The following is a 27,802-nucleotide window of genomic DNA, read 5'->3' as shown; positions in this document are numbered from 1 at the left end:
GAGCCCAGCTGAGGCAGGGGTGGAGCTACCTGTTCAGAGCCTGACTAAGAAGGCCCTGGCTTGGAGGGTCGGCTGGACTGAAGTCGTCATGGCCTTCCCACTGGAGACTGGCCCCCCGGAAGGCAGATGGGACCCTGTAAGGTCCAAAGCTCACCTTTCCTCCTCTCTGCTCCCAGTGGCCCTCTCCTTACTAATACCTTTCCCCTTCATCATTTCCCTCTATTTGTCTTGTTAACTTTCTGTTGCTCAGCTTCATTTAGTGCTGTCTTCCTTGTTAGGTCTTCTTTCATCTGTCTCTTCCTTAAACATGAGCCTTCCTCTCTATTTGCCATTTTGTTCATGTAGTTTTCTCAATGTTACTTTCTTGTTCAGTCGTTTTCTGCTCATTGCTCTGTTTCTTTTAAAATATGAGCATTTTATAAGGAGTTAGGTGGAGGGCAGCAAAGGCCTGCCTTCCCACAGGCTTTTTCAAACTTCACTCACTCTTAGTTTTATGGTGTGGTTTGAAGGGCTGTGCTGACAAGATGATTAATAAACACAGGAAGGGAAGTTAGGTTGAATATTAAATGTGAAAGGCTGACCTCTCTCTCTCTCTCTCTCTCTCTCCCTCCCTCCCCTTCTCTCTCCCCCTCCCTCCCTCCCTCCCTCTCTCCCTCCCTCCTTCCCTCTCTCATTTAGTTTTTTCCTGCAATACAATGGATACAATTTGCAGTGGCTACCTTGAGGTATGTTTTTTTTAGTCTCATATCACATGACTGTTGAAATCGCATGAGCAGACTGGAGAGCTGTTCGGCTTTCCACATCCTCCTCCTGGGGATTGCATTTACTTTTCAGTTAGAAATTCTTTCCTATGTCTATAGTTTCTGACTAGTAAATGGTAAGGGCCTGGGACGATGTCCTAGTGGGTCAAGTGCTTCCTAAACATGAGAGCCAAGTTGGGATCCCCAGCACCCACGTGACAAGCTGGCTCTGTTGTTACCTGCCTGTTATCTCAGCCTTGGGAGGCAGAGATGGGAAAGGGTCAGGGGGCTGCTGGCTGGCCAATCCAGTGAATCTCGGAGCTCTAGGTTTCCTGAGAGAGGCATCTCAAAAAGTAAGATGGAGAGTGATAGATAGAGGAGAATGCTAACAGTGGCCTGGCCTCCTCCTTCTGGTGCACCACCACACCTACACCCCCAGCAGAAGCAAGGATACGAGTAAGAAGAAAGCCAGGTGTGAGGTGGCGCATGCCTTTAATCCCAGCACTCGGAGGCAGAGGCAGGTGCATGGTTGTAAGTCGAGGCCAGCCTGGTCTACAAAGTGAATTCTAGTACAGCCAAGGTTACACAGAGAACCCTGTCTCGAAAAACCAAAAAAAAAAAAGAAGAAGAAGAAGAAGAAGAAGAAGAAGAAGAAGAAGAAGAAGAAGAAGAAGAAGAAGAAGAAGAAGAAACAAGAGTAGGGTGCTAGCCTGAAATAGGTGGGCAGCTGGCAACAGGACTGATGCAGACCAGCGTTGGGTGCTTCCCTCAGTACTGCATGTGTTAAATAAACACTGGAGATGACAGTGGTAGCTCACATCTAATTCCAGCCCTTGGGGAATGAGGCAGGAAGATCACTGTGAGTTTGAAGCCAGCCTGGTCTACATAGCAGGTTCCAGGCCATTCAAGGCTACATAGTGAGAAAAACTGGGATGATACTGAGAAGATTAGTGTACAAATTCATGAGGCACTCTTAACTTAAAAACAAAAGTGTGTAGTATATTTTATATCAACTGTGCCAATAAACAGTAAAAAGTAGTTTCATCTCTGTGTTGTAATGGTCATGGTTTGTGTCTCAGTGTTATAGGTTCGAGTTCAATTATCACTTATGCTGTGTTCCAGAACCCACCCAAGTCTGCAGAGGTGAGCAGTCTTTCTGTTGAATTTGAACTGTCAGTGACTGAGCCAGGACAGACCAGCCTGTGCACAGTGGGGTCACACTGTGTGTGCCCGACACAGATGTGATTGTTTCCCTCTGTCCACAAGCAGGTCTGCAGCTATGGCCCTCAGTTACTAGAGGTTAGCTCTTAGTGTGGGTCTCTTTGGTTAAGGATAAGGAAGCTGCTGTCTGATAGTGTGGTAAGGTCCTCCCTCCAGGTAAAGGGCTTGCTGTGTCTCTGTCTGTCTGTCTGTCTGTCTCTGTGTGTGTGTGTGTGTGTGTGTGTGTGTGTGTGTGTGTGTGTGTGTGTGTCTGTCTGTCTCTTGTTTGTTTTGAGACAGGGTCTCTCTCTACATTGTCAGTTCTCAAACCGTGGTTGTCCAGGACTCCTTTGGAGGTGCACCAGCCTTTTCACAGGGGTCATCTAAGACCATCTGGATATCAGATACTTACATTCGTAACACTATCAAAATTACAGTCATGAAGTAACAATGAAACAGCTTTATGGCTGGGGGTTACCACAGCATGAGGAACTGTATTAAAGAGTCATAGTGGTAGGAAGTTTGAGAATCACTGCTCTACATAGCCCTGGCTGTCCTGAACTCACTCTGTAAACCAGGCTGTCCTCAAACTCACAGAGATGCTCCCGCCTCTTCCTCCCAAGTGCTAGGATTAAAAGCATGACCCACCATGCCTGGCCTAGGTAAGCTTTCTGATCTTGACCTTGGGAGAATCACTGGAGTAGCCAAGAGGTAGTTCATGAAGACCTGGCTGCTTGCGACACACTTGTTTGCTGCCCTGTCCTCCTAAGCAATTACAGTGCCATTTTGAAACAAATAATAAATCCTTTATAAACATAATTGTACCAAAATGTTCAAATTAAAAACCTTCCTGTGGGGCATGGTGAGAGACTGCCTCAAGATAAAACACACACACACACACACACACACACACACACACACACACACACACACACACTTCATGAAGTTCTGGCAAAGGTGCTCTACTTGCTGGCTCAATAAGACCTTATTGTGGTCAGGCCAAATGACACAGAATCAGCCGTAGAGTGGTTTAATGTGTAATCAGAGTGCTGCTGTGAAGAAGGTGGTTTGGCCCCTCTCACATATGAGGAAACTGAGGTCCAAGTTCTGTACCAGGCAGCAGAGCAAAGCTTCTCAGAACACCAGTTGTATCTGAATTAAACAAATGTAGTATTTTTTATAGGGTAGGCATATTTTTTCCATGCTTTAAGCCCTAATGTCAGGCTTCTACGAATCCCAGGTAGTCTTGCTGTATTGCTTCCAATTCTTTTTTTTTTTTTTTCCTGACCTTTTTTTTTCTGTGTAGCCCTGGTTGTCCTGGACTTGCTTTGTAGACCAGTCTGGTCTCTAACTCACAGCAATCTACCTGCCTCTGCCTCCTGAATGCTGGGATTAAAGGTGTGCACCACCATGCCTGGCCTTTGCTTCCAGGCCTTGATTTTCTTGCCTCCCTCTGCTGAGCACTGGGTCACCAGCCAGTCCTGCCATACCTGGTTAATAGTTTCAGATTTCAAGTCAGTTTGTAAATTCCACAGGGAAACCTGTAGAGAATAAGATGTATCTAATTTATAGATCCATGTAGAAAGAACTGCTACTTTATAATATCTTGCATTCATGACCACTACATATTTCCTAGATATTCTCTGGTGTGCCCCAATAAACATTTTATATTTGTCCTATAGAATAATCAGAAAAGATGCTGGTTGGTGGTACATGCCTTTAATCTCAGCACACAGGCAGGTAGAGGCCAGTCTGGTCTACTTAGCAAGTTCCAGGCCAGCTACAGAGTGAAACCCTGTCTCAAAAAATAGGCGAGTAAATAACTAAGAAAACAGGGTGATTAAAAAAAAAGTTGGACATAGTGGCGCACGCCTTTAATCCCAGCACTCTGGGAGGCAGAAGCAGGTGGATCTCTGTGCAGAAAAGAAAAAAAAACCTAACTGGGAACATGGAGGCAAAAAGATACTAAAAAGTAAGCAGTCTGGGGCTAAGTGATGGCTCCATGACTAAAAGAGCATGCTGTGCAAGGCTGAGGCCCTGAGATCAGAGCCTGGTACTCGGGTGAAAGGTGGGACTTGGCCATGTGCATGCCTGTACCACAGTACTGTGGTAGCTGGAGACAAGAGGATCATGGGAGTTGCTGGCCATCAGCCTAGCACAGATTCTGTGACAGACCTCTTCTCAGAAGAACAAGGTGGAGAGTGGTAGAACAGGAATTCTCCCCTGGGGTCCATACATCCATGCACAGGAGCACATTTCCACTAATATGAGCACACGTACAATCATGCCATACTCACACAAATACGTACAAAACAAAGAAAACATGAAGATTTCGTTAGTGTAGTCAGAAGGCAAAAGGCATGCGCGCGCGCACGCGCACACACACACACACACACACATCATACTGGCTTTTCCCCTCACTTTTTAAGTCCTTAACTACATCTGTAAACATACAGCTCATGACATCATTGTCTATTTAGCATATGTTGGCTGCGCACCTAGCACTTATGTTATGGCTGCACATAAAGCTTTCATCTGTCTGTTCTATCTTTGGCCCTATAGTTGGGGAAGGAGTGTCCCTGCAAGTGAGAGCCCAAGTACTGAGCTGTTCACCAGCCTCCTCACTCCAGGACACAGATGTCTTTCTATCTGGAGTCTTTACATTTTCCACAGTCAAGCAATGGCAGAGGCCCTGGCAGAACGACACCCAGTTTTCTACTTGAAGCATACAATGTAAAGACGACTTATCTGTTCTTCTAGCTCCATCACTAACTAAGGCTTTTGTGGCTTTTGGCAGATAAAGCCACTCTTGTATCTGAGCTTGTCTGACCTGCTCCTGGGGATTTGCTGGCTCATAAAAGCACTTGTCTATGGAACATCAGCAGCCCACAAAGACAGCATCTGCTATAACCTACAGGCAGTGGGAGAGGTAAGCACCCCTAGACTTGGCCAATATTTAGCCATTCAGATCAGAGGTGACCCACTATGGAAACACAAACCTGTTGTTTTTTGTTACACTTTGATAGAATAGTTTAATCATTTTTCATCTTAAAAATAGCTACTGCCAAGTTAGACATGGTAGCTCACACTTTTAATCTCAGAACTTGGGAGGCAGAGACGGGCAGATCTCTGAGTTCAAGGCCAGCCTGGTCTACACCATCAATATGAAATGCTTCTAAGTCTCTGAGACTTTGTGTATGAAAACAGTAGAGGTTAAAATGGACATTCCATAGAGTTAAGAGGAAATATCTTCTCACTTACTAGAAACACAGGTTGAGAATCCATTCTCTGAAAGGTGAAATTATCAGGCACATGAAATTTTGTGAGAAAATATACACTTGACCTCTGGTGTCAGATCGTAGTCAAAATGCAGACAAGCACAGTGTTGGCTTTTTGTTAATTACCTTTAGAGCCAGGTGTGGTGACACATGACTTTAATCCCAGCACTTGGGAGGCAGAGGCAGGTGGATCTCTCTGAGTTCAAGGCCAGCCTGGTCTACACAGTGAGTCCAGGAAATCAAGGGCTACGCAAAGAAACCCTGTCTCAAACAAACAAAAAACAAAACAAAACAAAAGCCTTTGTGAAATATGGCTAATATATTTCATAATGTATTAAATATGAACCTAAACCTTATTTATACTAGGAGGGTCCCCAACACCTATACCCATACGAGATGTGTGTGTGTGTATTCATAGGCATGTGAGTGCACATGTATCTGTATATGTGCACAGCCATATATATGTGAGTGTGCATGTATGCATATTCCTATTCTTTTTGTTTTGTTTTGTTTTTCAAGACAAGGTTTCTCTGTGTAACAGAGTTTGTAGACCAGGCTGGTCTCGAACTCACAGAGATCCACCTGCCTCTGCCTCCCGAGTGCTGGGATTAAAGGCGTGTGCCACCATCACCCAGCTCATATTCCTAATCTAAAACAAAATCTTACACACTTCCACCTAGTTCAGACATGGGATACTAATTCTGTAATATGTGATTGGTACTATAAATCCGTATATTTACATGTCAGTAATCACGGAGGGCATTGACTATTTTAGAGACGTACTTTGTTCATCCTACCAATAACCTCACTAGTTAAGCAGCATTGTGGCTATATTTGTTTGTTGTTGTTGTTTATTTTTTTAAGGATTTATTTATTCATTATATATACAGGGCTCTGCCTGCATGTACATCCTCAGGCCAGAAGAGGGCACCATAACACATTAAAGATGGTTGTGAGCCACCATGTGGTTGCTGGGAAACTCAGGACCCCTGGAAGAGCAGATGGTGCTCCCAACCTCTGAGTCATCTCTCCAGCCCCCGCGGCTATATTTTTTAGAATAATTATTATTATAGTATTTTCTGGTTCCTTCAACAACACACCTAAGGAAGCACCTTAAGGAAGGGAGGATTTAGTAGCTCACAGGGCTAGGGGTGAATACTGGGGCTCAGCCTACTTTCTTCCTTTATGCAGTCCAGTGCCCCAGCCATGGCTGCTGCTGCTTGCATTTAGGGTGAATCTTTCTACCCAGCTAACCCAATGTAGTAATGCAATCTACACACCCAGAGACGAATTGACCACCACACTCGTGAAGTCATCAGGATCTGGAGAAAGCAAAGTGGTCCTATGTCCATTGCCCTCAAAACCCCTGCAGTGTCTTTTCCGCTGGCCATGTGAAGGTTCTATTGGTCTTTCTTAGAGTCCTCTTGACAGTGTTTCCCATTTTTCTGTTAATTACATGCCGTGTAGTTTAGGATTGCACACACTCTGGGTCCTTCCATAATTGTCTGAAGATTGCCTATGTTTTCTGCTTAACAGGAAGTCAAGAGCAGCAATTGTGTTTCATCAGATATGGTGTGGGCTCAAACCTTAGTCTAGTTCTCTATGCCTTCCTGTGTGGGTTAGCCGGTCTTTGCACACGTGTGGTAGTGTGGTAGTGTGACCAAGCTGAAGCTTGCATGGCCTTGTAACAAATCCAAAGCATCCTTTCCTGGTCCTCTCAGAACATCCCGACTTAGTGGGGGCTTGGTTTCTGGTTAGAGTGTTAGGTGCTGCGGCTGAGGAGCACCGTGTTTGTTTTTCTGGTGCTGTGAGCAGAGTATAAGACAGGGACAAGGAAGGAAAGGTGGATTTTGGTTTGCATTTTCTGAGGGTTGAGTTCAAGATTGCTGGCCCCACACACCTGTGCAGAACATGGTGGCAGCAGGAATGGGACCTAGATGACATCATGGCAGGGAGATGCAGTGCTGGCACTCACTCACTCGGCTTTCTCCCTCTCTGCCCCTCCCATCCCTGCCCATGGGGTGATGACACACATGCAGGATGAGTCTTCCCCACTCAGGTAAGCCGCACCACACCAGTCTCCCTTATGAGCTGTATCAACCGTCACCCCCAGGCACACACTTGACACTGAGAAGGAGAGGGAACAAGAAGTCTGAGAAACTGACACTGTCCACTTCCCCACGGCTGGCTTCCACCCACAGCCCATCTGCTTCACTTCATTTTCAGTGCTCTCAAGATGACATTTGTTTTTGTTGTTCTTGGTTTGGTTTGGTTTGGATTTGGTTTTTTGTTTGTTTGCTTGTTTTTGAGACAAGGTTTCTCTTTGTAGCCCTGGCTGTTCTGGAACTCACTTTGTAGAATAGGCTGGCCTCAAAGTCACAGAGATCACCTGCCTCTGCCTCCCGAGTGCTGGCATTAAAGGTGTGTGCCAGCACGCCTGGCTCCAATTTAATGTTTGTTTTATTTTTAATTTTTAAAAATTTATTTATCTCTATGTACATTTGTGTTTTTCTCCATGTATGTATCTGTGAGGGTGTCAGATCATGGAGTTACAGACAATTGTGAGCTGCTATGTGGGTGTAGGGACTTGAACCTGGATCCTCTAGAAGAGCAGTCAATGCTCTTTTTTTTTTTTTTTTTTTTTTGAGACAGGGTTTCTCTGTATAGCCTTGGCTGTCCTGGAGTAGTTTTGTAGACCAAGCTGGCCTTGAACTTGCAGTGATCCACCTGCCTCTGCCTCCCACGTGCTGGGATTAAAGGCGTGCGCCACCATGCTCGGCTATCTTTATTATTTTTAAATGCATGTATATGGGGAGACAGTGTACACATGAATGAATGTGGCTGTGAGGCCAGGGGCATCCAGTCCCCTCGATTAGAGTTACAGTTAGTTATGAGCTATATCACATGGGGGTGAGAACCAAACTCAGGTCCTCTGAGAAAACAGTGCACGCTCTTTCTCTGTCTGGAGGGCCAGGGTCTCTCTTTTTTTGAAGTTTATTTATTTTATCTTATGCAATGGATTTTTTTGTTTTTTGCTTATATGTGTGTATGAGCACCATGTATATGCCTGGTACCCATAAAAGCCAGAAGAAAGTGTTTAATGCCATGAAACTGGAGTTAGATGGCTGTAAGCCACCATGTGGGTGCTAGGAACTGAATGCAGATCCTCTGTCTCTCCAGCCCTTCAATTAAGTGTTCTTTATTTGTTTGTTTTTCATGACAGGGTTTCTCTGTGTAGCCTTGGCTGTCCTGGAGTAGCTTTGTAGACCAGGCTGGCCTCGAACTCACAGCAATCTGCCTGCCTCTGCCTCCTGAGTGCTGGGATTAAAGGCGTGCGCCACCGCACCCAGCTATTTGCTTGTTTTTTTAAGACAGAGTTTCCATATATAGCCCTGGCTGTCCTGGAACTCTCTCTCTGTGTAGTCCAGGCTGGCCTCAAACTCAGAGTCATTTAACTATTCAAAAAAGGGTTTCTCTGTGTAGCCCTGGCTGTCCTGGACTCACTTTGTAGACCAGGCTGGACTCGAACTCATAGTAATCTGCCTGCCTCTGCCTCCCAGAGTGCTGGGATTACAGGTGTGCGCCACCACGTCTGGCTCATTTAACTACTCTTCACAACCACTGGATCCCTTGGATTTAAGGAGATAGTGACGATTCTCAAGCTCTTTTCACATTGGCGTTGAAGCCAGGAGCACCTGTCTAGGTGTTGCAGTCTAGCTGTAATGTCTTGAAGCTAGGCAATGAGTCAAAATGTTACTGTTCTGTTCTCTGCTGGAGTGCACAGCACCACCCAAGGCTCTTCACAGAGTTTAAGAATCAGCTTCCTCGTTTCTGATACATGCATGACCAGTTCAGCTTCCTTTTGATCAGGGTTGAATAGGGTATGTCTTTTTTATTTTTTATTTTTCCAATTTTTCAGACAGGGTTTCTCTTTGTAACAGCTCTGGCTGTCCTGGAACTCACTCTGTAGACCAGGCTGGCCTCAAACTGACGGAGATCCACCTGCCTCTGCCTCCCAAGTGCTGGGATTAAAGGCGTGTACCACCACTGTCCAGCAGTACACACATACATCATACATAGATTTTTTTTTTCATGTAAAACATGGCGGCAGCAGGAACGTGAGCTAGTGGCCAGCTTGTTCACATTATGGCAGGGAGGTGCAGTGCTGGCACTCACCTGGCTTTCTCCCTTTCCCTCCTTCCTCCTTCCCTGCCCATTGTCTTAGTCAGTGTTCTATTGCTGTGCAGAGGCACCATGCCCACGATAACTCTTACAAAGGAAAGCATTTAACTGGAGCTGGATTATAGTTGAGAGGTTTAGTCTTATCAGCATGGTGGAAAACATGGCGGCACACAGGCAGACATGGTGCTGGAGAAGGAGCTGAGGGTTCTGCATCTGGATCAGCAGGCAGCAGGAAGAGAGAGTGACACTGGGCCTGGCTTAGGCTTCTGAAACCTCAAAGCCCAGGCCAGGTGACAAACTTCCTTCAACAAGGCCATACCTCCTAATAGTGTCACTCCCTATGGGCCTATGGGGGCCATTTTTTTTTTTTTCAAACCACCACAGCTAGCTTCTTCAGGTCTGTTCCCCTGACACACACACCTCACCCCAACCCTGCTTCTCAAGAAGGCTGTGACACCTATGAGATTCTGTTGTCTGAAGGCATGACCCTCAATTCTCAAACTGCCTCTCTTACCATGTGCCACCCCTCCTGTCCCCAGAGTCCTTTCCCTAGTTTGACAGAGCCGAAGCTTAGGTGAGGTGTGCCTCACTTTTGGTTTTCTAATGAACAACAGCTATGGCAAGTGTGGATTGTAGAGTCAGAATTAGCTTATACACGTTTCCTGTTTCCTTCTGCCCTATAGATGAGGGGACACATTCCATAGAGGCTAAAGGACCCAGACAAGCCCTAAGCTCTTTCCACCCTCTGGAAACATTCTGGAAGAGGAAGGAACCAGATTTTCACTGGTAGTGTTAATCACACTTAAATTTCTTGAGATGCAGGCCAGTTGTTCGAGGGGCATGGCAGAGGAGGCTGCAGTTTTAGGCAAGCAAATCCCTTCTTTCCTCAGCTTCCCTAAACATACCACAACAGGGACACAAAGCACAGAGGCCGAAGGGACAACACACTTAGAAATACAGACAGTATCTCTTCACTCTCATTTTCCAAAATGTCCTAGCTGTGGACATTTGTCTTTCAGCATTATCTCCTCAGCTCCTTCTGGGAGAATGCTTACTTTCTCTGCATGGTTTAGGACAGAACTTGGGAAGTCAGCCAGGCAAGGGAAAGGGTAGGGGAGGTGCGGCTAGCCTGAGCTGCTGTTTTGGCTCCTATCACTATAGGGTATGTCTGTTGATACTCTTTTCATTTTAACCACTTTTTTTTTCTTTTCTTTCTTTCTTTTTTTTTTTTTTTTTTTTTTTTTTTGAGACAAGGTTTCTCTGTAACAGCCCTGGCTGTCCTGGAACGCACTCTGTAGACCAGGCTGGCCTCAAACTCAGAGATTCACCTGCTTCTGCCTTCCCAGTGCTGGGATTAAAGGCCTGTGCCACTGGCTCATTTTAACATCTTGTGACAGTATTTAAATAACATTTTTGTACGGAGCTGTTTCACCCTGACAGTCTCTGCTGGCTTGCTTTCAGTCTAGTAAATAGTTAACATTTGAGTCTGTCACTGAGCTGCTTGTTTCCTGTTTGTCCGTCACTTCTTTATTCTACTCTCTCTTCTGCCTTCTTTTGGATTAACATAGTATATATATCTCATTATTGCATCAAATCTCCTTTTTGTTTTTAATTTATTTGTTTTGTTTTGAGACAGGGCTTCTCTGTCCTAGCTGTCCTGGAACTCACTCTGTAAACCAGACTGGCCTCAAACTCAAGAGATCTGCCTGCCTCTGCCTCCCCAGTGCTGGGATTAAAGTCATGTGCTACGCCCACCACACACACATACACAAACACATGCACACGCACACATACACACTGAATTTCCTTTTATTAGCTCAAACTTTCAAACTTAATCAAGAGCTTGCAGCTGGGTCATAGTTTGTAGCTCACACTTGAACTCAACCACAGTAGAAAGTCAAGTATTACTATCTCAGGTCAGCAGTGGGCTTCAGTCCCCCACCTTGATGTCACTGTGTCCCATCTGCCCCCGCCCTCCCTACCAAATGTGCATTGATCTCCACTTGTGAAGCTGCTGCTTTTCTAGCACAGCTATGTGACTCCCGAGGAGCTTCTAGGCTTCCTACTTTTACAGATGAATGCAAATAAATCCCCCATCATCAAGTTCTGGCGAATTAAGAACATTTTAAAAAGCAGGGTATGATATTACATGCTTTAATCCAGCACTGAGGGAGGCAGAGGCAAGCAGATCTCTGAGTTTACGGCCAGCCTGGTCTACAAATCGAGTTCCAGGACAGCCAGGGATACACAGAGAAACCCTGTCTTGGGGGCAGGGGAACCATTCAAAAACAAGTATCGTCTTAAGTCTGTGAAATAAATATCACTTGAGAAAAAAAACTTGGTAAAATATAATCTCAGTCATAGTGGTTCTCAGTGCTGGGAAATGGCTCAGTGACTGAGAGCACTTGTTCTTACAGAGGACCAGGTTCAGTTTCCAGCACATACTGTGGCTCCAGTACCAGGGGATTAGACACTCTCTTCTGGCTTCCTAGTGTAGTGGACACAGACTAAAGGCAAAATACACATGCACATAAAATAAAAATGTTTTGAGTTTTTCAAGACAGGATAAAATAAAAAATTTTTAAATCTTCTAAAAAGTGAATTAATAAACATAGCCCTATTAGGAACTCATTATTGCAGATGCTTTTTGTGTGCTCCTAGACCAGCTTCTTTACCAGCTTGCAATGGGGTAGGCTGCAGAAGCTTGATTTTCCTTCCCTGCCAAATGATGGACATGGGGTAGAAATGAGGCTGTTTCCTTCTTGTTTGTATAGCTCGATCAGATGACTACAAGCCTGATTCAGTAACAGGAAGTTGTTCACAGAGCCCGGAGCTGTGAGGACAGGCTTGGTTCAGCTTAAGTACCTGGGGCCACTTCACCAAGTGGGAACACAGAAAGTCAACATTGACTTAGACCTAGTCTTCTGTCCCATATCTTGCTAGGAAGCCAAGTGCTTAGAGAATCCAGCCATCAGGAATACTTTTGTTTTGATTATTAGATATTAGGGTTTTCTGAGGGTTAATTTTTTTTGTCACCTTAGCCAATCATTGAGCGGGCCTTAAAGTACCAGAGTTGCATCAGAGTGAGGCCTTGCCTGCCCCACCCCACCCCACCTCTGGACACCCCCCCAGCGTCTCCTCTGCTCCATGTCTGAGATGCTGAGGTGTCTCCATTAGACAGCTGTTTGCTTGTTTTCCGTTGTCCTCTAGGTCAGGCATGGGGTCAGGAACAAATTCTGTGCCTTCTCCCAAAGGGCCCCAGTGCTCCTGTCCTCAGGCTTCTGCTTAGCAGAAGCAGCTGCTGTGCAGAAACAAGAGCAGGCAGTGATGTCAGAGTTGGGTGTTCTGAGCCATAGGGTTTCTGTTTCCTGAGAGAGCTCGCTGGTTGCAAACCATAAAGATGTCAGTTTGGGTTACAAATGGCATGATGCTCATGGCTTAAGAGTAAATATTTAGTCTTCAGCCTCATAGCCCTGAATTGAAATTTCATCCTTTCAGACTGGATGTGGTGGTACACATACTCCGGAGGCAGATGCAGGTGGGTCTCTGACTCAGAGGCCAGCTAGCCCTACATAGTGAGAGTTCCAGGACAGCCCACAGCCAGGGCTACATACATAGAGAGACCTTGTCTCAAAAACAAAATAATACTAGACAGTGGTGGAGCACATCTTTAATCCCAGCACTCAGAGGGAGAGGACGCGGATCTCTCCCTCTGAGTTTGAGGACAGCCTGGTCTACAGAGTGAATTCTAGGGCTACACAGAGAAAACTTGTCTCAAAAAAAAAAAAAAAAGAAAAAACAACAAACAAATGCCATCTTTTTAATTAGCTGTGCACCTTTTTTTTCCTTGTAAAGTCAAATTGTTACTTAAGGGGTTTTGGCACTGTCTGCCAAGGTCACTGAAGCTAAAAGGCTCCTTAAGGCCCGCCTTGCTCACTTGCTCACAGGACTGAGTCTTAGTCAGGTGATCAGCCTGCTTAGCAAGAACAGAGAGACCAGCTAAATGATCTGACCCACTGGGCCTCAGCTACCACCAGGCCTCCCTTACACAGAGAGCACCTGTTTGTTGGCAGCGGGAGAGTCTCAGGAGCTCTGCACTCCAAGCAGGCACTGCACTAACCATCTCAAAACCTCATGAGCAGCACAGTGTTCCCAATGGGTGACTGTTAGAAAACAGAAAGCCTGCAACAATGTGGTGTTTGTTTGTTTCTCTTTAATACATTAATGTAAAACAGCAAATGAGAAACTATTCTCAAAGCCTTGGTAGCGGGGCAGTAGGGGCACACACCTTTGATCACAGCACTCTGGGAGGTAGAAGTAGGTGAATCTCTGTGACTTTGAGGCCAGCCTGGTCTACAGAGTAAGTCTAGGACAGCCAGGGCTACACAGAGAAACCCTGTCTTGAAAAACAAAACAAAACAAACAAGAGAGAAAGAAAAAGAAAAAAAAAAAGGCTTTGGTAGTAACAATATCACACATAGTTTTTAAAAACAAGCCAAAATCTCCAAGTCATAGTTTTTTCACTTAAAACAGGAGTAATGATATATTATCGGGGTAATTGTGAAGACCAAATCAAGCAAAATGAAGAGTACTTGCCCACAGTTAATGTTGGTGAAGGGTTAGGTAACATTATCATTCTTTTGTTTGGGGTTTTAGTGTGCCTGTCTGGTTGAGGAATCTGTTTTATGATATCTTAGCTCCCTCTACTGGCATAAATGAAATTACCTACTCTTTCCTGTTTGTATATATGCTTTCACCCTAACACAGGTTGGAAGGAAACTAAGTATGTATCCCAAGTTTTTTTTGCACTCATAGCAATGTTCTTGTCTCAACCTCTCAAGTGCTAGGATTACAGACCTCAACCACCATACTTCGTACCGGGCGTACCTGTTTCTTTTCCTCTCCCTCCCTCTCCTCTTCTCTCTTTGAGATTTGTGTGTGTGTGTGTGTGTGTGTGTGTACATGCATGTGACATTTGTATGAGTTGAGAGTGTAAGTGTGTGTATACCTGGGATTTGAGATCAGGTCCTCATGCTTACATAGCAAGCACTCTTTTTTTTTTTTTTCTTCTCCCGGTTTTTCGAGACAGGGTTTCTCTGTGTAGTCTTGGCTGTCCTGGCCTCACTTTGTAGACCAGGCTGACCTCGAACTCAAAGCGATTTGCCTACCTCTGCCTCCCAAGTGGTGGGATTAAAGGCGTGCATCACCACCACCCGGCTATAGCAAGCACTCTTACCTACTGAGTCATCGTCTAACTCTCTTGGAGATAGATCTATTTATTTATTTATAGGGCTTCATTCATGTAGTCCAACTGGCCTCGAATTTGCACTATATAGCCATGTAGGAGAAACTAGAAGTAATAAAGTTGGTATTATAAAGGATTAATAATAAAATTGTTTAGGGAATATTAAGTTACACAAAGTAGACTTTGGCTAAAACATCCCTGTCTCCACTATCCGTAGAGATAAGGACACATCCATACCAACCACAAATTTCAATTTAGGGTGGCTGAGAAAGTTTCTGCTAAGATTTGCTTACCAAGGTTGGCCTCTGATTAGGGAACACTCCAACAGCAAAAGGAGATAACTCTGATTTACAACCAGCCATCAGGCCCCTTCTTCCCATATCAAAGAACTTGCCTCATAAAGGCAGCTCAAGGGGTCACTGCAAGGACACTATTGTCACTAACTTTTTATCAGGAGAAGCAAGATGGCCCTGGGTAACAACTGTTGGAAAAGAACAACACTGTGGGTGTCCTTACCTAGCCCTGGCTCTGTCTGCTGTGTAAGTCTCACTCTGCCGAAGAGGCCAGACTTGCAGTCGGCCATCTGTAACTTGTCCAAAGCACAACCTGAGGCCAGGACCTGGAAAAGGTTTAAAGACAGCAGTGGATGTGGAATCATAAGCCTCGGGCCATGCCGGGTGTGGTGGCCCATGCCTTTAATCCCAGCACTTGGGAGGCAGAGGCAGGTGGATTGCTGTGAGTTCGAGGCCAGCCTGGTCTACAAAGAGAGTCCAGGACAGCCAAGGCTACACAGAAAGACCCTGTCTTTAAAAAAAAAAAAAAAGCCTCAGGCTTGTATAGGCAGGATGGTTTCCTATCTGAAGCTGCTTCTCTTTTGTGTGTTAGCTAAAGCCAGTCACAGGCTATTACCAAAGGGCTTTTCCTTTATCGGTCTCTTAGTGTGTGCAATGAGTTCTCACTGTAGCAGCCACGGAATACCTTGAACTCATGATCATCCTGTCTCTAGTTCCTGAGTGCTGGGGTGACAGGCATGACACCAGGCCACCTGTTGTTTCTTGAGGTATCCGTTTTGTTGTGGTCATTTGTTTAGCACAGAGGACCATCCTCTTGGTCAGCAAAGGAAAGGGAGACAGGTAACCAGGCCACATTTCACGTTTTACTGTAGTCATTGCCTTTGTTTTGTTTTGGTTTTGTCTTTTGTTTTTCTAAGACAGACTTTGTGTAGCCCTGGCTGTCCTGGAAATTGCTTTGTAAGAAGGCAGGCTGGCCTTGAACTCAGGAGATCCACCTTCCTCTACATCCAGAGTGCAGGGATTAAAGGGGTGCACCACCACCGCCGGGCATCACATGTTGATAGTTATATTAAGATTAAGTTTATAGCGGCCAGGCGTGGTGGTGCACGCCTTTAATCCCAGCACTTGGGAGGCAGAGGTAGGTGGATCGCTGTGAGTTGGAGGCCAGCCTGGTCTATAAAGTGAATCTAGGACAGCCAAGGCTACACAGAAAAACCCTGTCTCAAAAAAATAAAACAAACAAAAAAACAGAAACAAAAAAAGAGATTAAGCTTATAATTTTTCTTTGGGGGGTGATTTTAACCTTTATTTATATGGATTTGCGTCACCAAATGGCATCCTTCTACTGCATTATAGCAATATCGCCCTATTTTCATCCCTTCTTTTGGTTGTCATCAACTAACCTTTTCCTGTAAGCTACGGACCCCAAAATACACACCACCCCAATCAGTTGTAGACATTAAGATTCTCACCAAACCCTTGCAGCTATCCTGTCACTCTCTAGAGTGCATTGGAGGCCAGATACTCCCCATCCTGTTGCCCGGCAACTGCCATTCTGGTCCACACTCTGGCCTTGTAAGCACTGTCCTGTGGTAATCTATTGGCCTTCTGTGTTGTTACAGCTCTTTTTGCCTATATGGGCAACATACCATTTCCCAAAATTAAGCTAATTATGTCTGATTGTCGCTGAGGGAGTGTGCACAAGCATGCACTCCTGCGCAAATATATAGAGGTCAGAAGAAGGTGTTGGCTGTCTTCCTCTGTAGCTCCCTCTGTCTTATTCCTTGAGAGAGGGCAGCTCATTTTCTCCGAAGTCCATCATTTTGACCAGGCTCACTGGCCAGTGAGGTCCTGGATTCGCCTCTCTCTGTCCTCTAATGTTGGGAGCACATGCTGGCTTCTTTTATTTAAATTACATTTCATGAGCGTGCGTATATGCATGTGTGTAAGTCCTAAGGTTTGTCAGTCTTAAGGCTTGGCAGCAAGTGGCCCTACCTGATGAACCATCTTGCTGGCCTCGGTCTGGCTTGTCTGTGGGTGCTGAGGATGTGAACTCCCCTCAAGTTGGTGTGATAAGTGCCCCATCCTGGTGAACTGTCTGCTTACATGAGTATGAAGGGCAAATCCTGCTACCTTAGCTGTGCAACAGTCACTCACCGCCCACTTGGTTCCGTGTGGGCTCTCTGCTAGCCTGCCAGCTAGCTCTTTGCTTCTTTTTTTAAAGTTCATTTGCGTGCCTATGTATGTGTCTTCTTGTGGCATTCATGAGGCTGCATATACAATCCAGATGGAGGGTATCAGATCACCTAGAGCTGGAGATACAGGCAGTTGTGAGCTGGGAACTGAACCAAAGTCCTTTGCAAAAGCAGCAAGTGCTTTTAGCCAAGCCATCTCTCCAGTTCCCATAGCTCTTTCCCCCCCTAAATGTTAGTACATTTATTTGTTTATTTTACGTGTGTGTGTGTGTGTGTGTGTGTGTGTGTGTGTGTGTGTGTGTGTAGGTCAGAGGACAACTTGTGAGAATCAGTTCTCCTTATTTTATGAGTCCTGCAGACCAGATTCAGCTCTGAAACCAGCATTGGCAGTAAGTGCCTTTCCCTGCTGTGTCATCTCTTATAGCCTGATTATTTTAAAGATAGTTTAGACATCAGTGCTGGGGTTATATCAATTGATAGAGTACTTGCTTTGTGTGTTGGAAGCCCTGAGTTCAATCCCAGCACTCCATAAACTTGGAGAGGTACATAAGCTTGGGGACCTAAGGCAGGAGGATCAAAAGTTTAAGACCACTTTTGAAGTTGTGGCAGGTGGCATGTCTTTAATCCCAGAACTTGGGAGGCAAAGCAGGAGGATCTGTGTGAAGTCAAGAGGCCAGCCTGGTCGGATAGACAAGACTACATACAAGAGATGCCCTGTCTCAAGAAAACCAAATAAGCCAAGTGTGGTGGCACACGCCTGTAACCTCAGCATTCGGGAGCCAGAGGCAGGTGGATCACTGTGAGTTCGAGGCCAGCCTTGTCTACAAAGCAAGTCCAGGACAGCCAGAACTACGCAGAGAAGCCCTGTCTCAAAAAAGAAAAACAAAAAACCAAACTCATGTAGTATTTTAATCACCCAAATTTTGCACACATGCCTGTGTATACACACAGACACTAACTTTTCCATGGTTCATATGTTGTGGGGGGCTGGGAACTCTGCTGTTTAGATATAGAGCCTTTAGGGGTAATGGGAGCTGTAAGGTTATCAGGAGCACATGAATGAATCCTGGTGGATTTATAAAGAGAAAGGCACACAGGTACAGATAAACATGAATGTTCTTTATCTTCTGCTGAGGTACTTAACAGCACCCCAGGAATCTGGCGTCAAGACAGTGTCACAAAATGAGACTGCTAACCCTTGTCCTTCCAGAGCTGAGAGCCAAAACTTTTTCTTCAAATGTAGTCTACCTCCAATATTTTGTTATAGTAATGAAAAAATGGAATAATATATCTAACATTATTATTTGGGGGGGGGGTGTTGAGATAGGGTTTCTCTGTGTAGCCTTGGCTGTCCTGGACCTCACACTGTAGAACAGGCTGACCTCAAACTCACAGCGATCTGCCTGCCTCTGCCTCTTGAGTGCTAGGATTAAAGAAGAGAGTCTTTTCCACAGTTGTCCTCAGACCTCATATGTGCTGTGGTGCGCACATATGTCCTAGAGTCCTGGGTCCTAGAGTCACACTGTAGACCAGGCTGGACTTGAACTCAGATCGATCCACCTGCCTCTGACACACACACTTAATAATAGTGATGTCAACAGCCACAATAATAATGATGATGACAATAGCCACAGCAATAAATAAACTGGAAAGCACAATAGAAAAATATTCACAAAAGTGCAACCGTCAAGTGAGAGGAGATGAGCACCTGTAGGTTTGAACACTCCAAAGGGTCAGGCCCAGCTGCGTGGCTGAGACAGGCCGGGTCTCATCTGAGGATGAAGTTGGAGTGGGGCACTTGTGATGGGTTGTTTTGATTTTCTTCCAGGTGTTGTCCATTGCCTCACTTCTCTACACCGTCAACTACGTGTGGTGTCTTTCCACAGAGCTGAGAGTGAAACACTGCCAGAGTGGACAGAGCCAGGCTGCACAGGTAAGCATCCCACCGAGATCCGCCCACCTCTGCCTCCCCCGGTGCTGGGATCACAAGGGTGTGACACTGCGCCCAGCTGAGTTTCTTACTTTTTCACTCTAGCTTTTGTTGTTGTTGTTTTTGGTTTTGGGGTTTTTTGTTTTTGTTTGTTTGTTTTATTTGTTTTTGTGTTTTTGTTTGGTTGGTTGTTTGGTTGGTTTTTTTGAGACAGCATCTCATGTGGCTGAGGCTGACTTTGAACTGGTTGCAGCTGGTTTCCAGCTTCTGACCCTTCTGCCCATACCTACTAGGTCCTGGGATAACGTGTGTGCAACGCCCAGACTATTGAATTTCGTTTTATTCAGTGCTGGTTTTAGTGTAAAGAGCCATGTGCTGCTAGTGGCTGCTGTGTAAGGCCCAGGACTCCACTCTGCTGCCATTTTCTCTTGCTTGCTGTGGCCGTTGCACAGGCACAGGCATTCTTGTATACTGTAACCTTGCGTGGTCTCTGCAGTTAGGAAGTGTCTGTGGCTACTTTAAATGCTTGTCTTTGTAACCCTGGAGCCCTTGAATGGTAGATATTACAAAGAGCTGGGAGTCTGTCTCCCCTCTTAGGGTAAATGATTGCCTGTAGCACAGCAGCTCCCAGGGTTCTGTTTACTCCTCACTCAGAGCCATGGGGCTGAACTGGTCCAGTGTGAGCTGCAAACCCCATAAGGCCATGAACCTACCTGTCCATCATAACATCAAGTTCATAGTAAGCTGTTCAGTATCTGATGCAAGTAGGGAGTATTTGTCGGTCTGTCTGTCTGTCTGGGAGTGCTATGGATTTGAACCCCAGACTTTTCTATAACAAATACATATTCCATCACGCTACGTAATCTAACAAACTGTATGTGTAGTGTGTGTGCCTGTGCATTAGTGTGTAGAAGTCAGAGGTCAGCACCAGTGCTTTCCTCTTTTGCTTTTTTTTTTTTTGAGACCTTGTTTCTCACTGAAGTAGATCTTGCGGTTTGTGCTAGTCTGGTGGGCTGGTGAAGCCTCCAAGATCTGCCTGTCTTCCCCTGCCTTCCACAGTGCTAGGTTATAGATGTGCTGCTGTGCCTGGTTTGTTACATGAGTGCTAGGGCGCTGAACTTAGGTTCCTGTGCTTGCTCAGCAAGCGTTTTTTCTTTTCTTTTGTTTTTTTGTTTTTTCCGAGACAGGGTTTCTCTATATAGCCTTGGCTGTCCTGGACTCACTTTGTAGACCAGCCTGGCCTCAAACTCATGGAGATCCACCTGCCTCTGCCTCCCAAGTGCTTGGGATTAAAGGTGTGTGCCACCACCCGGCCTTTTTGTTTGTTTTTGGTTTTTGGTTTGGGGGGTTTGGGGTTTTGTTTTTGTTTTGTTTCTTTGGATTTTTGAGAAAGGGTTTCTCTGTGTGGCCTTGGCTGTCCTGGACTCGAGTTATATACCAGGATGTCCTTGAACTCACTCCCAAGTGCTGGGATTAAAGGCGTGCACCACTATGTGTTTTTTGTTTCTTTTTAGTGTAGATCAATGTCATTCCAGTACCAAGGGTACTGGGTTCTATAAACAACATGGCTTCCAAGAGCAACAGGGCTGCTGGAAGTATGTGTGTCTATTCACTGGTGAGTGGCGATGACTGGCATTGCTGTAGCGAGTTTGGCACTGGTCCTGACGTTGTAACATCTGTTCTTTTCACAGGTGATATATTATACCTGCCAAGGTAGTCACATCATGTTCCTTTTGTCAAGGTAAGATTTTTTTTTTCCTTCTTAGTAAGGTGGTAAGGGAACAAATGTCCTCTTCCTCTTCATTTCTACTGTCCCTCCCGTGTCCTTACGTGACATGACAGGACAGGAGCAGCAAACCTGTAATCACTGGTCCCTTCCTTCCTTTCCCCGGTTGGATATTAGAGAGCTGCCTTTAGCTCCAACGCTATAACACCAGTCCTGTGTGACTTTGAGAAAACCTCTCTTTCGCACTGTGTATAGATGTTTACATGTGGGGGTGCACGCTTGTATGCATGCATACGAAGGCCAGAGCTTGGTGCCAGCTCCTTTTCTTCATCACTATCTTCTACATCGAGGCAGTCTCTCAATGAACCCAGAGCTCAGCAGACCTGCTAGATGGACCAGCTGCCGTATGCTGGGGATTCATGTCTGTCTCCACTGGCTGGATAACAGGCCGGCCTCAGTGTCTGTGAGCTTCTCTGTGGGTTCTGGCTGACCCACTGTGTCCCACTCCAGTCCCTAAGCTTATGTGGTAAACACTTCACCCTGTAAGCCCAGGTCTGGAGCTCTCATCACAAATATGTAATGCTATATGAGAATCCTAGTCAGGAAGGATTAGATTTCACACAAAACACTCGTCACATGGGTTCTAGACTTTTTTTAAAATTGATTAATTTATTTATCATTTATTAATTAATTTATTTATTTTGGTTTTTTGAGACAGGGTTTCACTGTGTAGCCCTGGCTGTCATAGACTCACTTTGTAGATTAGGCTCGCCTCAAATTCAGTGACCCACCTGTCTCTGCCTCCCGAGTGCTAGGATTAAAGGCATGTGCCACCATACCCAGCATTATTTTATTTTTTTATTAACACTTTAAATTTTTTATTTACCTTTATTTTATGTGTCAATGTACCAGGCTCAAAGTCCCTAGATATTTATCTGACTATAATTCCAAAGATTCTCAAAAACTTAGATATAAATTTCATTTCTTTCTCTCTATCTTTCTCTTTTTGTTTTGTTTTGAGACAGGGTTTCCCTGTGAACAGCCCTGTATGTCCTGGACTCAGTTTGTAGACCAGGCTGGCCTAGAACTCACAGAGATTCGCCTGCCTCTGCCTCCCAAGTGCTAGGATTAAAGGCGTGCGCCACTGTGCCTGACTTAAAATTCATTTCTCACTGCAGTTCTCCAGGAAATAGAAAATAAGGATATCTATGGTGTTAGAGTTTTGTTTTGTTTTGTTTTCATTTATGTGGGTCAGAGAGCCTGGGAGAGAAGTATAGTTGGGGAAGGAGACTTACAGAAAGAGAAAGGGCATGAAAGTCTGTGGATAACTGCACAACAGATTTTCTCCTCCTAGCCTGATACCTCTGCTACTGATGACACCTGTGTTCTGTCTGGGCAATGTCAACGTATGTTTCCACAACTTTAGCCAGAGCCACAGGTAAGAAAGGGCCAACTCTTTGATTTCTATTTGTTCTTTTCTATAATAGTATAAAAGGCAAGGGAAGGGGGCAATTCTGCATACATTCTAGACAAAACGTTTGTTTTACTTGTGGCCGTAGCTCAGGTGGTAGAATGCTTGCCAGGCTTATACAAAGCCGTGGGTTGGATCTCAGCCCTGCAAACAGTATGTGTGGAGGTGCAGACATGTAACCTCAGCACATAGGACATGGAGACAGGAGAGCAGAAGTTCAAGATCATCCTGAACTACTTAGTTGGAGGCAAGCCTAGGCTACATCAAGCACCATCTCAGAACACACACACACACACACACACACTCACTCATACATGGAAAAACAAAAGCAACAACAAACAGACAAAAAAAAAAAAAAAAAAACCCTGTTTTGGAAATGAGTTCTAGACATAACAAGATGTAGTCAGGCTGAAAAGACATGAGGAAACATACAGTATAAAATGACTTCAAGATGGTTCATCTAAAGCCCGGCATGGTGGTGCACCCTTTAACCCCAGCACTCAGGAGGCAGAGGCAGGTGGATTGCTGTGAGTTCGAGGCCAGCCTGGTCTACAAAGTAAGTCCAGGACAGCCAGGGTGACACAGAGAAACCCTGTCTCGAAAACAAACAACAAAAAAAGATAGTTCATCTATGGGAAGGAACAAGATGTTACAGTATTAGAGCCAAAAAGTGATAAACAGAGTTATTCACTGTGCTGGCTAGTTTTATGTCAGCCTGACACAAGCTAGAGGAGGGATCCTTAGCTGAGAAAATGCCATAAGATCAGTCTGCAGGCAAGCCTGTAGGGCATTTGCTTCATCAGTGATTGATGTTTGGGGGACCAGTGCATTGTGGGTGAGACCACTCTTGCGTTGGTGGTCCTGAGTTCCATAAGAAAACAGGCTGAGCAAGCCAGTAATCGGCACCCTCCGTGACCTCTGCATCAGATTCTGCCTCCTTAAGTTCTTGCTCTGACTTCCCTACAATGTGGAAGTGTAAGCCAGGTAATCCTCCCCAGCTGGCTTCTGGTTATGGGGTTCCATCATCGTTTCTCCTGTCCTGTGCCTGTAGTGTCACCCTGCCCATGGGTTCTCTTCCCAGGTGTATTCTAATGCACTCACCACCATCAGCCACGACTGAATCCCTGCCTTCCACCAACACATCTGTCTGCAGCACACTCTATTTTTACGGAGTCACCATTTTCCTAGCCAGCTTTTTCTTCAGCTTCTTCACCATTATGGTAAGGTACCGCCCTGTCCATTACTGTGGAAAGGAAGGATTGGGAGAGGTAGGCAATGTCCCAAGGCTGGAACTATGCAAGAGACATCATCTGTTGTCCTAGCACTAAGGAAGCGGCCATGGCTGTGAGACCTTAGCATGAGAGCATGGGAGGCTGAGACAGGGAATCAGACGTGCAACATCATCCTTATCTACATATAGCCAGCCAGTCTGGACTGTATATAAAATCCTCTCTCAGAAAAGAAATGTTAAAGAAAATGCCTAGAAGATATGGACAGTGTAATTACTGGCTCTGGTTTTTGGACTCCTAAAATCAAATGATGAACAGGAAAAAAAAGTACTTGTATTAGTTGGATAATAATTGTGTTCATGCTAGAACTGATGTGTTTCTTTGATTCCAATGAAGACCCAAAGCAGAAAGCTCAGAGGACCCAGATATATCCTTTACATAGGTGAAAAGTGACATTCTGGGTCATAGGACCCATGCTTTGATACAATTTAGCAGATAATGAAAGCACATTCTAACCCCCCCCCCACCCCAAAGATATGTGTGCATGGAAAAAAAAAAGGTGTGTGTAGCCCTTGGCTGTCCTGGAACTCACTCTGTAGTCCAGGCTGACCTTGAACTCCATGTTCCACCTGCCTCAGTATCCACCTGCCTCTGCCTCTGAGTAGAGAGATAAAAGGCACACATCACCACAGCCAGCTTGATAGCACCATAAGTTCCTTTTCAACCATACTTGTATTTATGTTTGTTTAACTGGAGTGTAGTGGCTTTGCAGTTATCACTTACTCACCAGTGTTACTGTGATGCTACAGAATTAAAGCAAGGGATTTAGCCAGGTGTGGAGGTCTATACCTTTAATCCCAGCACTCGGAAGGCAGAGGCAGGTAGATCTCTCTAATTTCTGGGCTATGCTGGTCTTCATATTGAGTTCTAGAACAGTCAGCACTATACAGTAAGATCATGCCTCAAACAAATAAACTTCCAGCATGAAGTGGAGTGTGCACCCTCATATTTGCCACATCGGCTTGCGTCTCAGAGCCTCGCTTATGTCCTGTCTCACAGAGATACAATATACAAACTGTCAACTTATGAGTCAAACTCATCCTGCAGAGTCTCATTGTTAGTGAGTTTGAAGCAGATCTTATCATGGGGACAGTGTGAGCTGTGTAAGGAGCCAGACGCAGACACCGACTTTGCGGCTTATTATGAAGTGGATTCTCTGACTAAGAAGAGAGATGAGTTGCAAAGACCAGGCACTCAGACGGTTCTAGGCTGATGTCTAAAGCAGTCCACTGCCTTCTGGGCTAAAACACCCTGGAGCTGGTGGTGATGGTCATGACGTGACCCTGTGCTTGGGAGGTGAAGCAAGCAGGAGGAGTGCATTGAGGTTACACATGAGCCTGTGTCAGCACAGTAGTTAGCCAGACCTTGTGGGAAACACTTGTAACACCAGCACTTGGCAGTAAGTGCAGAAGGACCAGGAGGTCAAGGCCATGGACAGTCCCAGAGCAAATCTGAGGCCAGCCTAGTCCACCTGAGACCCTAGCTCTGAAGACCAAAGCAAACAAAACCCAAAAGCTAGGCTCAAAATTCTGAATGTCCACCAGAGCCTTTGGGGTGTTAAACAGTACATCTGAGGTGTTGGTAAAAGGATCAGATTTGGTAAGATTGGTAACATTTCCAAGATTATTGACTGTTTGTATCCCACAAAATAAGGATGTTGGAGTTCTGAACTGTTTCCTGGTTTTCCAGCTAGCTCACTTTTAGCAGATCACTGGAAAATGGGGAGAAACAAAAACCCCTTTTTGCTCAGAGTTGAGAATTTAAGCTCAGCCTCTATGCTGATGGACCTCAGGGTGTTACGCATAAAACGCATTCCAGGAGAATCCTAATAAAAAGATTTTGAGAGATGGCCTGGCTGGAACTTACTCTTAACTTACTGTTTGGCAATGTAGCTCATTAGTAGAAAGCCTGCCTACCGTGTACAAGTCCCACCTCCACAAGAAAGCATCACTTCTCCCTGTATAATATGATTAGTGTGAAGGCTGGGAAATCTAGGGGTTAATAATGTTTAGTCATGGAGCGTGATAAGCAAAGGTTTGGTTCGTATCCATGTGTTTTAAGTGAAATTTCACTCTGGGTCTGGGAAGTTCTCCAAAACTTCCTCGCATGGGAGAGGAAGGAGAATAGCCTTTTGCTTTGTTTTGTTTTTGTTTTTGTTTTTTGAGACAGGGTCTCTCTGTGTAGCCTTGGCTGTCTGGACTCACATTGTAGAGCAGGCTGGCCTCGAACTCACAGCGATCCGCCTGCCTCTGCCTCCTGAGTGCTGGGATTAAAGGCGTGGGACACCACGACTAGCATAGCATGACTTTTCCTGACATGGCTCCTTGCAGAGTGAGCCTTCGAAAATGCTGGGCAATCTTAATAAGCCATAGGCTGACTACTTACAATTAACTCATGTTTAGGTCTTCCTCATCCGTGCCCACAGATTGTATAAGAAGTCTGTGAAATCAACTGGCTTTCTGGAGAGTGAGCAGCGGCCAGTGATTCACATTGTGGGCCAGCGCGTGTGCTTCTTCCCAGTGGCCTTTGTGTGCTGCTGGGGCCCAGGTTAGTGTCTTAGTAAAAAGAGTTGGGATATAAAGAACAGGACTATGGGGCTGGTCAAACAAAATGATCTCACCAAAATCATGACTGCAGATTCCTGTCCAGCTTGTAAATCAGATGGATGGATGGATGGATGGATGGATTTTGTTTTTGAGACAAGACCTCATTATGTAGACCAGGCTGTCCTCAAACTCAAGAGAGATCCATCTCCGTTTGTGTCTGCCTCAAGTGCTGGGATTAAAGACATACACCACTATGCCAGGCATTAATCTGTACATTTTAATCAGCAAGGACTAGGCTCAGGGGTTCGCATAATTGGCTAACCCTTGTGCTGCTCTTCAGCATGCCTGTAGCTTCTAGTCATGAAAGGATTGGGCATGGGCACGGGGAGCTAACAGCAATTCTCACTTTATTTGCAGCTGTCATGCTGCTGATCATAAAGCTGACCAAGCCACAGGATAGCCCCCTGCACATGGCCTTCTCCGTGCTCCAGGTAATGCATTCTAAAGCCAGAATTCCTTGCCTTGTACTTTGTACCTATCTCTTATACTGACTTTTATGAGACACCAGTTTTTCCTTCAGTGTATCCATTTGTGCATTGCAAAAGAGAGCATCTGATTTTTATACTTGAAGGAATATAAAAATTTTCTTATAGGCAAGCTAGTATAGAGTTTTGGGAATAGTCTGCAGCATACGTAGCTCTGGGTAGCTGTGTTTTGGTGTGTTGAAGATGGTGGCAGTAGAATGAGACCTCACAGGGTGTGTTCTTGGGAGGCCTGGCTCCCCCATCTAGAATGAATCAAATGGCACAGACTTACTATTCATAGTGAATGGCAGACAGTAAAAGGGCGCTTTTCCTCTTTCCTCCATGATCAGAAGGAAACTCGTGATGAACTATGTTCACTTAGAACACTTTTTCTGAGAAATGGGTCAGCAATTGAAGTCATTTTATTGTCATCACATAGAAGTCATCTTATTGTCATTACGTATATACTAAGCAATGTAATTAACCTTGAGCTGTCTGCAGCAGGGTTTAGTGTGAAGACTCTAGATGAGCTTGCATACAGTTCAGTAGCTCAAATGATGACACTGCACATAGGATTGGGACTTTTATGTCACACACATACACACACACGCACGCGCGCTCTAGATGTGCAGCCATGCTTTATAGATAAGGGCTAAAGAACCTACTCCTGGACCTCAGCAAGCCTGAAGGTTGGATCCCATCACTCTTCATTTCCTTCAGGCTCTCACAGCAGCATCTCAGGGGCTGCTCAACTGTGGCATATATGGCTGGACACAGTGCAAGTTCCAGCAGCTAAAGCGTGAGCCTTGCCGTGATGCAGACACTCAGACCCCATTGCTGTGTTCACAGAAGAGAGTCTATAGCAGGAGCCTAAACCTACCCGCATCCTCTCTCGATTTTGCCTCCAGCTCTTCCACCGTTCTTTGAACTATGGGACTGGAGCATCCAGGAAGTAAATGTTTCACCCGACTCTCTTCTCGTTGTACCTCTGACTGAATACTGAAAGGGAATGTAGGGCTGTGGTCACTCGTGTTCTAGATGGGTTAGCAAGGAGCTGTACCAGTGCTCAGTCAGGGAGATGCGGCCTCTTCCCACCTAAGAGACTCATTACCTTGACAAGTACTAGATTTATTTACATCTCTGAAAGAAAAAATAAATTTCAGGTTCATATATATGTGTGTGT

The 27,802-nt window shown here is 45.3% G+C and overlaps 1 protein-coding gene across 1 annotated transcript; it reads left to right on the top strand.

Moving 5' to 3' along the window:
* On the top strand, nt 1–27,789 carry Tmem116 (transmembrane protein 116). Its single transcript, XM_051161576.1, has 10 exons — nt 1–136; nt 679–725; nt 1,820–1,883; nt 4,738–4,869; nt 20,755–20,804; nt 22,144–22,227; nt 23,342–23,480; nt 25,952–26,096; nt 26,513–26,586; nt 27,340–27,789. Exons 1-10 carry the CDS (start codon nt 89–91, stop codon nt 27,544–27,546), a joined length of 990 nt encoding a protein of 329 aa, XP_051017533.1. The 5' UTR covers nt 1–88; the 3' UTR covers nt 27,547–27,789.
* Nucleotides 27,790–27,802: the final 13 nt, after the last annotated feature.

Source organism: Acomys russatus, chromosome 19 (assembly GCF_903995435.1).
Source record: "Acomys russatus chromosome 19, mAcoRus1.1, whole genome shotgun sequence".
NCBI classification, from domain to species: domain Eukaryota; kingdom Metazoa; phylum Chordata; class Mammalia; order Rodentia; family Muridae; genus Acomys; species Acomys russatus.
This window is presented reverse-complemented; position numbering and strand designations above follow the sequence as displayed.

Bases quoted from the DNA above. Each gene is read 5' to 3' on its own strand.
- Tmem116 (XM_051161576.1), top strand. From the start codon at position 89: ATGGCCTTCCCACTGGAGACTGGCCCCCCGGAAGGCAGATGGGACCCT. The intron at 137-678 runs GTAAGGTCCAAA...TCTCTCATTTAG, and splicing joins CGGAAGGCAGATGGGACCCT to TTTTTTCCTGCAATACAATG. The intron at 4,870-20,754 runs GTAAGCACCCCT...TTCTTTTCACAG, and splicing joins ACCTACAGGCAGTGGGAGAG to GTGATATATTATACCTGCCA.